A 13,478-nucleotide genomic window follows, 5' to 3' on the forward strand; every position below is an offset into this window, starting at 1 on the left:
TCAAACACATCAGAAGAGGGCATCAGATCCCATTACAGATGGTTGTGAGCCAACATGTGGTTGCTGGGAATCGAACTCAGGACCTCTAGAAGAGCAGTCAGTGCTCTTAATTGCTGAGCCATCTCTCCAGCCCAGGAGTGGTACTTTTTAACAGTTTTAAGGAGACACAACCTTCATAGTGGGAAAACCAGTATATTCAACATTTTAAAGTATTTAAAATCATCCCCCCACCCCCCTGCCTAAACTTACTATGTAACCCAGGATGACTTTGAACTTCTAAAGCTCCAATTTCTGAGTGCTGGCATTAAAGGTATACACCACCATACCTGGTTAAAGTACTTAAAATCTCATTTGCTAATACAATTAGTGAACCACACCAAACTTGTAGATTGTGTCTTTAATATGCGTACACCACTGCACTGAGGCAGAGTAAGTCTGAGAAAGTATCAAGAATACAGAAGCCATAGGTGAGCTTTACTTCTGTTCATGCCGCTGGGGTTTGATTTATTTCCAATAGGAAAATCTGAAGTGATGAAATATTTTTCTAAAAGTTATTTTATTCATTATTATTGTATATGTGTGTACTTATGGGCACAACATTTTGTGAAACCAGTTCTTTCCTTCCACATTTATGTGGGTACCAGGGGTTAGATGCATCTTGTAGGCTTGCATCCTGGCGCAGCAAGTGCGTTTACTTAAGGAGCCATCTTGCTGGCCTATAATCAAGTGGTTTTTTTTGTTGTTGTTGTTTTTGTTTTTTTGCTTTTGGTTTTTGGTTTTTTGGATTTGGTTTTTCCGAGACAGGGTTTCTCTGTGTAGCCCTGGCTGTCCTGGAGCTCACTGTGTAGACCAGGCTGGCCTCGAACTCAGAAATCCGCCTGCCTCTGCCTCCCAGAGTGCTGGGATTACAGGTGTCCACCACCACGTCCGGCTACCAAGTGTTTTTTTAAGGAAGGGGATATATTTGTTAACACTGTGGAGGATTACATATTATGTAGGATGATTTATTGTTGGACTGTCCCAGACATCAGTGGCAGTGTGTGTCCCAATGTGACTTCAGGACAACCTGAGCTCAGAAGACAAGCCACTGGCAGGGCAGATGATGGGGTGCACCACCTGCCATTTGTTGGGACTACAAAGGAATAAGCTACCGAAGTCATCTTAATTTCACCTTTTATTCCTCATCTAGGTTGGCGGCACTAAGGCTGGTGTAGTCCGGTTTCTTGGAGAAACCGACTTTGCCAAGGGGGAATGGTGTGGTGTGGAATTAGACGAACCTTTGGGGAAGAACGACGGTGCTGTTGCTGGAACAAGGTTGGTTTGGGACTCTGGGACATTGTGTCTTCCTCTTACAGCTCTGCTCCAGCAGAACTCCCGAGTACATGTAAGGAAGAGGAAACTGCTGTCTGCGGAGCTGCGCTTCCTGTCTTATGAGACATTTTCAGGTTTTGGAACAGGCTGACCTGGAACCTGTGGCAATCTTCCTGCCCAACTCAGTCCTCCATGGATCAGGGTTAAAGAGATGATCACTGTGACTGCCCAGGGGCTTTACCTTTATTCTAGTTTTCCTTCCTTCCTTCCTTCCTTCCTTCCTTCCTTCCTTCCTTCCTTCCTTCCTTCCTTCCTATTTATTTATTTATTTATTTATTATTTATTTATTTATGAGTCAGGTTCTCTGTGTAGTCATGGCTGTCCTGGCACTTGCTATGTAGACCAGTGGCCTCTATCTTACAGAGATCAACCTGCTTTTGTCTCCTAGTGCTATGATTAAAAGGTATATTACCACTACACCTATTTTTTTTCTCCTTCCTAGCTAAATGGTAGTTTTTGTTTGTTTGTTTGTTCTGTCCCCCCTCCCACCCCCCATAAGCATGTGTGCAAAGCACACATGCCAGAGGACAACTTTGGGTGTCATCTTCAAGATTTCTCAGTGACCTGGTTAGTTACCAGTTAGGCTAGCTTGGGTGACCATTGAGTACCACCCTGCCCAGAAAAGATCATTTTCCTTCTGGCTTCATCAGGTTCAGAGCTGGGGCAAAGAGAAGGTAACCGCCTTTGACAAGAAAAGAAATGCAGAGTGCATGCATCTTCATGTTTGATGAGACTCCCATCCTTGCTAAGGGACTGACTGTGAAGCAGCCCCTCTGTTGCAAGAGTGCGCCTACTCTGCCCTGGTAGTGCAGGTGGACTCAGACAGTACAGGGATGTATGGGGACTTCCCGTCCTTTTCTTCTGGTCTCACATAGCCCAAGACTGCTCCTGAGCTCAAGGTCCTCTTCATGGTTCAAGTGTTTAGATTTTAGGGTGTGGAGTCATGCCTGGCTTAGAATGTTTCCTTTTCAAATGTTTTGACACAGTTGGGTGCTGCTATGGGAGATGATACACTGTTATTATTGGTATATAGTGTATTGATCTTGACACATCTAGTTAACATTGACCTATAAACCATATGTAAGTGTATGGACTTTAATCAGCCAAACATCATTATTCACAAAGATAAAGATTAAATATCTCTTAGTAAAACAAATAGGTCATCAAGCCTTCTCACTGTTTTGTGTGTTTCCTGTGTGTCGAAAACCAAATACAGAGTCTCTCAGGTGAAGGCAAGCCTTTACCACAGAGCCACATCCCCAGCCTCTAAGCCATTCTCTCCTGTTGCTGAAACACTGTCACACACAGTCTCTGGTCTTCTCAGATAACTGACATTTCTAGTTTACTTAGGTGGCTCTGCCAGAGTCAGGGTCTTGTTTGTCATGGCTTTAACTGGGGGTCCTTATGTTGCTAAACAACTGCTCACATTTATCACACAGTACAACGACTTTTGTCCTTGCACAACCTCATGCATTTTGAGTTGGCAGAGTGTTTGCTTATTGCTGTCACTTTTTGTAATTAAGTTGTATTTGTTCCTCTTACTGTTCTCTAAAGGTATTTTCAATGTCAACCCAAATATGGACTGTTCGCTCCTGTCCACAAAGTGACAAAGATTGGCTTCCCTTCTACAACCCCAGCCAAAGCCAAAGCCGCTGCCGTGAGGCGAGTGATGGCCACCACGCCCGCCAGCCTGAAGCGAAGCCCTTCCGCCTCCTCGCTCAGCTCCATGAGCTCTGTGGCCTCCTCCGTGAGCAGCAAGCCCAGCCGGACAGGACTAGTAAGCCTCCCTCCTGAGACCCCAGATGCCACAGCCAGGCTCCGTTCTGCTTGCTTGTCCTCAGTGGTGCCTGTAGCTTGTGGAAGTCCCTGGAAGGCAGTTCTGAAAATGGAACTCCACAAGGAGATGGGTTTTGAATTAAGATTTTTTTAGTGGCACTTTTATTCATAATAACTTTAAAGTATGCCAGTTCTTGAGAAATCTGTATGACTACTTTTTATTCTCTGAAGTTACTTAGACCCAAATGACAGGGAAATTGGAGGGATCCCATTTGTTATTTGTATAGGTCTCTTTTTCTTTGATTTCTAACAATTTTAGGGACCACTGTATTTTGAGAGAACTTAATGCTTTATATCATTAGAGTAGACTAACGCACAGCTAGTGTGTGGAGTGATCCTATGGGGGCCAGAGGATTCCGAGGGGCCTTTTGGAACTCAAAGATGCTGGGAAGAGCCATGTTTTGTTTTCTTCTTGTCTTTCTCCTGGTCCTTTCTTCTTCTTTCCCCACTCAGAGCACTGAAAAGTGGAATTGTGGGAGTTACATACCATCGAGGTCTTTCTGTTAATATGGTGTATTATTCAGATTATTTGGATGTTACTCCCTCCCCTTAATTTCATTTCTTGGAAGTTAGGCAGATGCTGTTTACATCAGAAGTGTCAGCAAGAGTCTGCTCCCACCTGAGTTCAGGACCTGGCCTCTTTGATGGTGACCTTGAGGCAACAGTTAGTTAGGTGGTGACGCCAGCCCTAGGGTTTCCAGTCCTTGATCTCATTTACCTTCTGTTGCATCATGGTCAGGAAGAGAAAGGAGGGTGGTGAAGTCTCTCAGTGGCTGAGATGCCCCTCCGCTAGCCAGCCGCAGTCTCTTCCTTTTATATACAGGTAAAATATTTACCTCTCCGACCTCTCCGACTGTTTGAGTTTGTATCCTCAACAGTACAATTAAAGTTGGCTCTCAGGAGAAAATAAAGTCCCAGGACCAATGGAATAGAAGGGAATATCAAAGCCTTGTCCCAAAAGGCTCAGCACATCCCGACTTGGACATCTGCTCTGCTGTTCTAGGGACAGTTCCACGGTCCTGGAGGAGCTCTCATCTTCTTGTAATTTATGTCCATTTCTTTGGGGAGTCCCGAGTTCTCCCTGCACCCTCCAGTCTCCCCTACTAACATTTAGCAGACGAGTTCTGCTTTCTCATAGCTCACCTCACAATCGTCAGCTAAGTCTCCTTATCTTGTGACACAGCTCAGTTTCTTAGTGTGTTTACGTCGAATAGCTATAGTTTCTAATAAAAATGACTGAAAGAGTGTGACAGGGACATAAAATAATGTGCTTTTAATCTATTCCCGAGAGGTGTATTTCTGTCCAAGGAAAATAGAAATTGAAAAGTTAATATTTTTGAATATTCATTTATATATATGTGTGTGTATGTGATGTGGGTGTTTGTTGGATGCTTTGGAGGTGACATTTGTGGGACACTGGTTTCTTTCTTTCTTTCTTTTTTGACCTTAACAGGTAATTTTATTCAGGTTATTTCTAAATAATACAGAAGGCATAATCAATAAATGCATATGGCTTAATACATATAATACAAATAAAAATCAATCATGATTGTTAATTCTCCTTTAACTTGATTACATTGTAAAAGTATCTCATAATCTGGTGATTGTTCTATCTAACTTTGTTTTGCTTTAGAAACTGATAAAAGCTATATATACATTTCAACATAATAAATTAAAAGGCTGTAAATTGTCCTAGTTATTTCTTATTTCTGGACAGTCACCATGACCAAATTGACCTGTAGAAGAAAGCAGTTATTGGGGCTCACAGTTCCAGAGGGTTAGAGTCCATGGCCACCATTAAGTGGAGCATGGCAGCTGACCTGTAGGCATGGCACTGGTGCAGTAGCTGAGACCTTACATCTAATCCACAAGCAGAAGGCAGAAAGAAAGAGAACTCATTGGGAATGGCAGTAGGCTATAGGAACCTCAGTGCTCACCCTCAGTAACACACCTCCTCCATTTAGACCATACCCCCTAATCATTCCCAAGTAGTTTCAACAACTAGGAGTCAAAATGTCAATATATGAGCTTATGTGGACATAGACATTCAAATTGCAACATAGGTATAAAAAATAATTAAAAAATAGAACTTAAAGGTAATAAAGCCGGAGGACTTGAGTGAAAATCCACAACACACACTTAAAATCCAGTAATTCTAGATTTAAGCAGTTGTGCAGGTGGACGGCCAGATCTCTCTAGGCGACCAACATAGATAATCAGTCAATTTCAGTTTAATGAGAAAACCTGTCCCAAAAACTATGGTGGAAAGTAATAGAGGAAACATCACCTTTGGGGACACTAGTTTCTTAGCTGAGTGCTTGGAATCAGAATTCTGGTTCTCACACCTTCACATCAAGCACTCTTAGCCACTGAGCCATGTCTTCAGGTCCCGAGACAAGTGAATATTTTAAACGAATTCTTTAGTAACTGTAGCGTCTTACCATTGGGAATATGCTCCTTTTGGGCGCTGTGCATCTTCTTGAACCTTGGAATCCTGTTTATCTCTGGCACCTTCATTTCTTGTACTGTTCTGATTGGTGCATATGTCTGTTTTTTGTCTTTACAACTGCCAACACCCAGCTCTGCAGCCATGGCGCTGTTGAACGGAGTGGATTACAGGCTGAGGCTGAGGCTGAAACTGAAGTGTCACATCTAGTCATTGCATGTACAACAGCTACCTCTGCATTTCTTTGGGATTTATACATCCTATAGTGTCCCAGTGAGCTTTCAGGGCCCCTGAGGCATAGCTATGCGCATGATCGATGACTTCACACTTTATGTACTTAACCGTGCAGCGAGGTGGCAAAGCTGGTCTAATGTTAAAAACAGGCGTGGAATTTGTTCTCAGTATGATTCAATAATTCGAGAAATTCCACAAAATAAGCCACAAAAGGTGGTGTGGGTTTGATTGGATTCCTTTGCTCTCATAGTCATCAAATTGCTAGATTATTAATTGATGAAGACTCTCACTCTCCACTCCCTGAGATGAGGGCTCGATAGACGGATAGAGAGCACTCGGGTGACAAATGGCGCTTTGTTTGCAGAAGCAGCAAAAGCTGAATTGATCTGGAGCCAACAACTAAGTCAAAGCCATGGACAAATGCTTGCCAAGGATGGGGCCATGTCAAACACACTCCCAGCATGCAGAGCCGTGGGAGCCTGCAGAGCCCATGGGAGCCTGGGAGCCTGCAGAGCCCATGGGAGCCTGGGAGCCTGCAGAGCCCACGGGAGTCTGCAGAGCCGCAGAGAGGAATGGCGCTCACTTTACCCTGTTACCTGCCACCATTATGCAGGTTCATTTCCTCTGGGTTTAATGTGGCTGTTAGCTTCCAGATGGAGATGTGTGTGAACCAACAGAGACTGTAGATAGCAAGAAGACACGTTCTTTCTCAGGGTCCCCTATCCTTTGGCTCTGCCACTTCCTGTCTTCCTGTCTTCCTTCTTTTCTTCCTTCCTGTCTCACTGATGCCCTGTCCTCTTCTTCCCACTTACCATTTCTTTTTCTCCATAGGTTTCTTTTTTCCTTTCTTCCTGTCATCTTCCTTTCCTTTCCTTTCCTTTCCTTTCCTTTCCTTTCCTTTCCTTTCCTTTCCTTTCCTTTCCTTTCCTTTCCTTTCCTTTCCTTTCCTTTCCTTTCCTTTCCTTTCCTTTCCTTTCCGTGTGTGTGTGTGTGTGTGTGTGTGTGTGTGTGTCTGTCTGTCTGTCTGTCTGTCTGTCTGTCTGTCTCTGACGGACTGTCCTAACTTAGACTCCCCCTCTTATGTCTTATAATTATCTAGTGATTGGGATTCAGGTCCTAGAGGCCAGATTCCAGTGTAATATCACCCCAATTTTTCCTTTGCAAAGAAAGATGAAAAAGATCCAGATAAAAATCCAACCGTTCATCAGTTGAAAAGATGCAATCCTAAGGGTGGTGTTTTCACTTCTTAGCCAGGCTTGGGAGCTTTAAAACTCTGAGCTTTAAGACTGAGAATCAAATGGTTGGCCAGATGTCATCTCCAGAAGACAACCATAGCTCAGACTGGAGTAGTTTAAAGAACCTCAGGATGTTTTGTTTCATTTTGTTTTGAGATGGTCTTACTCTGTAGCCAGGCAGGTTTCCAGCTCACGGGCATCCTCCAGCCTTGGCCTCTGGAGTCCTGGGACCACAGGGTGTGAGCCACTTTAGAAAAACTTTTAAAACAGGTTTTGTGAAAGCTGTCTAGATTCCTACAGACCCTGTCAGCTGAGCTCAGAGTGCCCATGTTTAAACTACATGTTCATCTTCTAATTGTCTTCTGAACTTTGCTGTGAGCTTGTTTATTGATATTTTTTATGCGGCCTTACTTTCTTGGTGAGAACTTTGCCTGATATTTTATAGACCCACAAGCTGGGGCAGCACTTTGGCTTTGCTGAGATGTCTGCTACACACGCGCTGTTTGCTCCGTCCCTCTAGCGCAGCATCATCATCATCGTCCTTGACTTCTCTGACTTTCCTTTGCAGTTGACTGAAACCTCTTCCCGGTACGCCCGCAAGATCTCGGGCACCACTGCCCTCCAGGAGGCGCTGAAGGAGAAGCAGCAGCACATTGAGCAGCTGCTGGCTGAGCGGGACCTGGAGCGGGCCGAGGTGGCCAAGGCTACCAGCCACGTGGGGGAAATAGAGCAGGAGCTAGCCCTGGCCCGAGATGGGCATGACCAGGTGAAGACTGGTGCTGATCTTGTGCCTGTGGTGGTGGTTTCCAAATTCAGTGATGAGGTTAAAAAGAGTGCCTGGCATTCGGAGCCAGGGGGTTGGATTTGAACATAGGAAATGAGTATCAATTTCTTCTCTGAGCTTGTTGAAAAGCTGTGGTCTGGGTGCCAGTTTCCATCATAAAGCTTTGTTCTTCTTGATTTTACCTTAGCCATTTGGTCTTTATGTCTAGGTTTTGAGTCTGTCTGTATTAAGTGCTTATTACTGGGACCTTAGTGATCACAGGTGTTGTTTGTAGATTATTACCGACACGTTTCAGTGTCGGAAAAGATGACTTGTTTTACTGTTGCCCTCCGTTGCTATATGATGTGGGATTTTTTTTTTTTTTTATTTTGTCATCTAGTTTCCAGGAAAGTTGCCAGGAATAACCTACCAAGACAGAAAGCATTAGAGCGTATCCAGAGTGATGCTCACCCTTCATGGTCTCATTTATCTATGCATATTTGGGGGTATCCTGGGCTACTCACTGACATCCTTGCTTCCCCAGCATGTTCTGGAACTAGAGGCCAAGATGGACCAGCTACGCACCATGGTAGAAGCTGCTGACAGGGAGAAAGTGGAACTCCTCAACCAGCTGGAAGAGGAGAAAAGGTGATTCTGAGTGTGCTCTTTCTTTCCCAGTGATGTCTTAGTGAGGCATTTACTGTCAGCCAGAGGAAGCTGAGCCCTGCTGTGTGAAGAGGGTGTGCTGTGATGCAACTTTTCCAGGAAGCCTGGTATCGTTCAGACATGACTGTATTAACAGATATTTATTATCATTGAATGCTTGTCCCGAGAGTCACTTTACTCAGCATTACCAAAGGAAATCCTAGACCAGTTTCACTTACTTAACCTTCCTGAAGAACCTTATCCTTGAGAAAGCTGGCCTTATTTGGAAAGCAGACTTGTCACATGTAGCACAGTTGGGGAAGTCTTCAGGTCGATATGAACACACATGCTAAGTGATGTGAGATAGACACAGAGAAGTGTGGCTCTGTACAAGGAGCTGCCCTTCCTCCTTGCTTCCTCCCTCCAGAGACTGAACCTGCAGCCTCACACATGCTCGAGAAGCCCTCCACCACAGCCAGTGCTCCTAGCTCTTCTGTTTTCCTATTTAAAACAGTCTTACAAAGTGGATTGGACTGGTTCTGAACTCATGACACTCTTGGTGCAGCCCTACAAATAGTTAGAATTGTAAATCTGCACCATTAGGCCGTAATCATTGGATGAAGAAGCACTAGGCATAAGGTGGTCTCACATCCAAAAAATAAATGTCTGCATTACAGCATGCAGGAGGATATAGTGTCTCTCTCTCTCTCTCTCTCTCTCTCTCTCTCTCTCTCTCTCTCTCTCTCTCTCTCTCTCTCTCTCTCTCCACACACACACACACACACACACACACACACACACAGAGTAGAATTTATATACCTATAATCTGAAACCTGTTTCTTTGGTAAACAGTTATTTTCCTTTAAGATACCCATTCTGGTGTATTTGCCCAAAGGAAAAAGTTTTTCTTTTGTTTTTGTTTTCAGTTTCTTTTTACTTCATGTTTTCTAGAGTTGTTACCTAGATAGAAGTTTGGAATTTCTAAATAATTATAGCACAGCATTTCTCCACTAGTGTCCTAAAGGTGCACACCGTTGTTTTCTGTGTCTGTTTGTTTACATGCTACCCTCTGAAATCACCAGGGCACTGCTTAGGCTCTCACTGTGGGGAGAGGTGTCCCTCAGAATTTCCCTCAGTGCCTTGTTTGGTTTTATCCCACAGGAAGGTTGAGGACCTTCAGTTCCGAGTTGAAGAAGAATCAATTACCAAAGGCGATCTTGAGGTAAACGCTTTCAGATCGTTAAAGCCTTCATGAATGCCAGTATTGAGAGATATGAGTGACACACCGGGCCCGCTGGCCCTGGTCAGAACAGTCCATCCAGAGGATGGCAGACGTCCTGCCTTGGCCCAATTGGGTTGTACTGAGGTGATGGTTTGGTCCTTGAGCCTGGGAAAATGGTATTCTTGTGGCAAATTAAAATGCTCATAACTCTTCTTATGCTTCAAAATTAGAAGCTATGAATTGGATTTAATCAAGTCATAAATCTGGCAGTGTCCTCAAGGCAGTCTTAGTGTCTTAGTAAGGCTCTCCTTGTCCCTCTGGTGTTGGAAATAGCATTTTAAAAGAACGTCATTTCAACATAATCGTAGTTAACGAAGCCTTTCTGCTGTGGTTCAGCTTTGTTCTTCAATGGAGCAGAATAAATCTTTATAACTCTTTAAACGTCAACGTTGTGTTCTCAGAGTTTATTTTATTCTTTTGGGACCGTTCTTTTTTAAAGTAATGTGGTTACCAGAGCAAAAACCAGGAGCAATTTATGCCACTTCTATGGCATACTTGAAAGTCAGCAATTTTCCTGTAATAATAGGTTTCTTATCTTCGTAACAATTATTCATGTTAGTTTTGAATTCCATACTACTATTAAATGGTTTTGCTGTTTTTAAGCCACTGCCATATATATGACAGAAATAAATTATTAACTTTTCAAAATTTGAAGATTCAATAAGATTCTTTATAGCATTTTAGTAAATTTGCACTTGCCTATATAGTTTTTGGGTCTTGGGGAGGAACTAGAGGCCCGGCCTGACTATGTAGCTCTAGTTGGCCTGGTGCTCGTAGTGCAGACCAGGCTGGACTCACATTTATAGCAGTCAGCCTTTGCCTGCCAAGTGCTGAGATTACAGTCATGTACCACCATGTCCAGCAGAAAGTGTATATATGTATGTATATATGTATATATATGTATGTATATATATGTATATGTATGTATAATTTTTTTGCCATCATCAGGATTTTGGAGTCTGTTAGCTTAAATTTTAGGAGTCCTTCCAGAACTCTGATTTCCTTGCAAACAAATGTATTATTGTAGTCAATAAAGAATAAAGAAAATATTTTCTGAGTTCTAATTTTATAAGGTCTAGACTTTAATAGCTTCTTAATAATTTAATAGAAACCTTCTTTACTCATTTCACATATAGTCACATCCTTTAGTTGACTTTTGTGTTGTCATCCATTTAAAAACACCCCAAAGTCTCATCAGAAGTTTCATCTCATCATCTAATTCATAAGAATTACCGCCTCCGGGGTTTGGGAAAGGCTGAGTTAAGATATTTACATTAGGAGTAGACCAGGATAGTCTGTCTGATAAACTTACTAGAAATTAATCAAAGTTATATTGAAACCCTAACACAAATTGAAACATTAGTTGAATCTCTTTTTGTTGTTGTTTACTTTTTTTATTTTTTTACTGATAGCAAAAGAGCCAGATTTCTGAAGATCCCGAGAATGTAAGAGGGCACATTACTGTGTGGATATTTCTCTTAACACAGATTGATTCCAGATTAAAATGCTTATTGATACACTCAAATACTAACTGCATAATCTGACCTTGGGACTTTTCCCTCAGTATTTCTGTGCATGTGACTTTCAAAGCAATAGCATTTGTATCTTTAAGAAACTGTATGTAATTGCTAAGCTCTGTGGATCCATTTGTTACTGATAGGTAGATATTTAAAGATGTTTTTCTGAAAAGGAAAGAAATTGTCTGAGGGCACGGTGTCCTTTACTCCGTTCACGTTTTCTGATGTGGGTAGACACCTTAGACAGAGGAGTTGGGGGCATACTTCCCAGCCTCATTGCTCCCGGGTGCTTTTGTGCACGTCCCCACTGCTAGCCAGCGTCCCCACTGCTAGCCAGCGTCCCCACTGCTAGCCAGCGTCCCCACTGCTAGCCAGCACAGCTGATAAATTCACGCCTCTGATGTGGCTATGGTATTTCCCCTCCTAGCTGCAAGTGGGGCCAGAGGGTATTTTAGGTGGTCCTCACTGAGGGAGCTTCCTCTAGCAGCAGTGCCACCGTGGTGCTGGCTCTCCCTCTTACAGACTCCCAAAGCGGCCTCCAGAGCACTGATTCCTGTACACACTGCCGGCTGTGCTGCCAATGGAGAAGACCCAAAACCTTTTGCTTTGATTTACAGGCTCAAAAGAACAAAACTGAAACAGAACCCTTTTGCTTCTTACCATCTATTGAGCCGAATAGAGACCACACATTGGCATTTTGATGAGGGGTTCCTTTTTGTGAAGCTACTTCAGTGATCTGGGTCTCTCTCTTCTCTCCATCCAGAACAGGTTTCGCTGCCTCCAGTGTCAGTGTGCATGGGACCTCCTCCTGCCTCTCTGTGCGCTTCTCGCAAGGCCTTTGCTCTCCCTCCAAGCCCCGTCCCAGGACGTTCCTCTTGGGATACCACACCTTAGTCTCAGAAAGCAGTGATTTTAACGGCTGTCCTGTTCAGTGTCACACTTTTACCACAGGCTGTGGCATGGAGGTGGATCATTGGCTCCCTTGCTTCTGACGGGTGACAGTCTACTGTGGACCACCCCTTCTATAAGGGGGCGGTGCTGCACTCAGCTGTAAAGTCTCAACTGAGGGAAGAGTACACGGATGTTTTCTATTTTCTTTTTTTTTTAAAGACAGCATTTCACTCTGTAGCCCAGGCTAGCCTTAAACCTGTGGTGATCCTCCTGCCTTAGGCTGCTCAGTGCTGGAATTGCAAGTGAGAGCCACCTTCCTCTCCTCTCCTCTCCTCTCCTCTCCTCTCCTCTCCTCTCCTCTCTCCTCTCCTCTCCTCTCCTCTCCTCTCCTCTCCTCCCCTCCCCTCCCCTCCCTTCCCCTCCCCTCCCTTCTCCTTCTCTCCCTCCCTCCCGCTCTCTCTCTCTCTCTCTCTCTCTCTCTCTCTCTCTCTCTCTCTCTTTCTTTTTTTCATAATAGACCCTGGCTATGTAATCTAGGCTGGCCAAGAACTTGCGATATAGCCTGGCCTCCTCCCTGATTTTCCTTGTCTACTTCCTCAGGTGCTAGGACTCTATAGGCTTGTATCACCATGCCTGGCTAGATATTTTTTTTTTATCTGCACATAGTGAGTGACCTTTTGTCCAAAGGATGCCTAATTCATGGTCAAAGAAACAAGAGATCAATTTCTTTTGCTGCTTCCTTCAGTGTGAATTTCTGAAGCTGAAGCCCCAGCTTGGTGGATCTGGATTAAATTATTTTCTTGTCTAAGGAGAGTACTGAACAGTTTCTCTCTACAGTACATGTGGATGCAGGGGACTATCAGGTTTTGAAATGTATCAAAAAATAAAAAGGAAGGAAGGAAGGAAGGAAGGAAGGAAAGAAAGAAAGAAAGAAAGAAAGAAAGAAAGAAAGAAAGAAAGAAAGAAAGAAAGAAAGAAAGAGCGAGGCAGTGGTGGTGCACGCCTTTAATCCCAGCACTTGGGAGGCAGAGGCAGGCAGATTTCTGAGTTTGAGGCCAGCCTGGTCTACAGAGTGAATTCCAGGACAGCCAGGGCTATACAGAGAAACCCTGTCTTGGAAAACCAAAGTGACGGGGGGTGGGGGGGGGGTAGGGGGGTGGGGGGGGAGGAGAAATGTATCTCATTATCTCACAGAATACAGAGGGTGTAGGTGCAGAATGTAAAGGAGGAATCGTCTTCTGTCTGAGTGCAATGGCGC

At 43.8% G+C, this 13,478-nt stretch overlaps 1 protein-coding gene across 8 annotated transcripts in view; it reads left to right on the forward strand.

The window, feature by feature from the left end:
* The window catches only part of Clip1 (CAP-Gly domain containing linker protein 1), a 113,129-nt gene that overhangs the window by 41,400 nt on the left and 58,251 nt on the right, over positions 1 to 13,478 (forward strand). For 4 of the 8 annotated variants that reach the window (XM_052167498.1, XM_052167497.1, XM_052167500.1 and 1 more), the window contains exons 4-9: positions 1,190 to 1,314; positions 2,926 to 3,148; positions 7,691 to 7,888; positions 8,430 to 8,533; positions 9,692 to 9,752; positions 11,225 to 11,257. In XM_052167498.1, the coding sequence (XP_052023458.1) occupies positions 1,190 to 1,314; positions 2,926 to 3,148; positions 7,691 to 7,888; positions 8,430 to 8,533; positions 9,692 to 9,752; positions 11,225 to 11,257 (744 nt within the window). The remainder of the gene's footprint in view (positions 1 to 1,189; positions 1,315 to 2,925; positions 3,149 to 7,690; positions 7,889 to 8,429; positions 8,534 to 9,691; positions 9,753 to 11,224; positions 11,258 to 13,478) is intronic. The other 4 variants (XM_052167501.1, XM_052167504.1, XM_052167502.1 and 1 more) reach the window with 1 other exon arrangement.

Source organism: Apodemus sylvaticus, chromosome 22 (assembly GCF_947179515.1).
Source record: "Apodemus sylvaticus chromosome 22, mApoSyl1.1, whole genome shotgun sequence".
Taxonomy (NCBI): Eukaryota; Metazoa; Chordata; class Mammalia; order Rodentia; family Muridae; genus Apodemus; species Apodemus sylvaticus.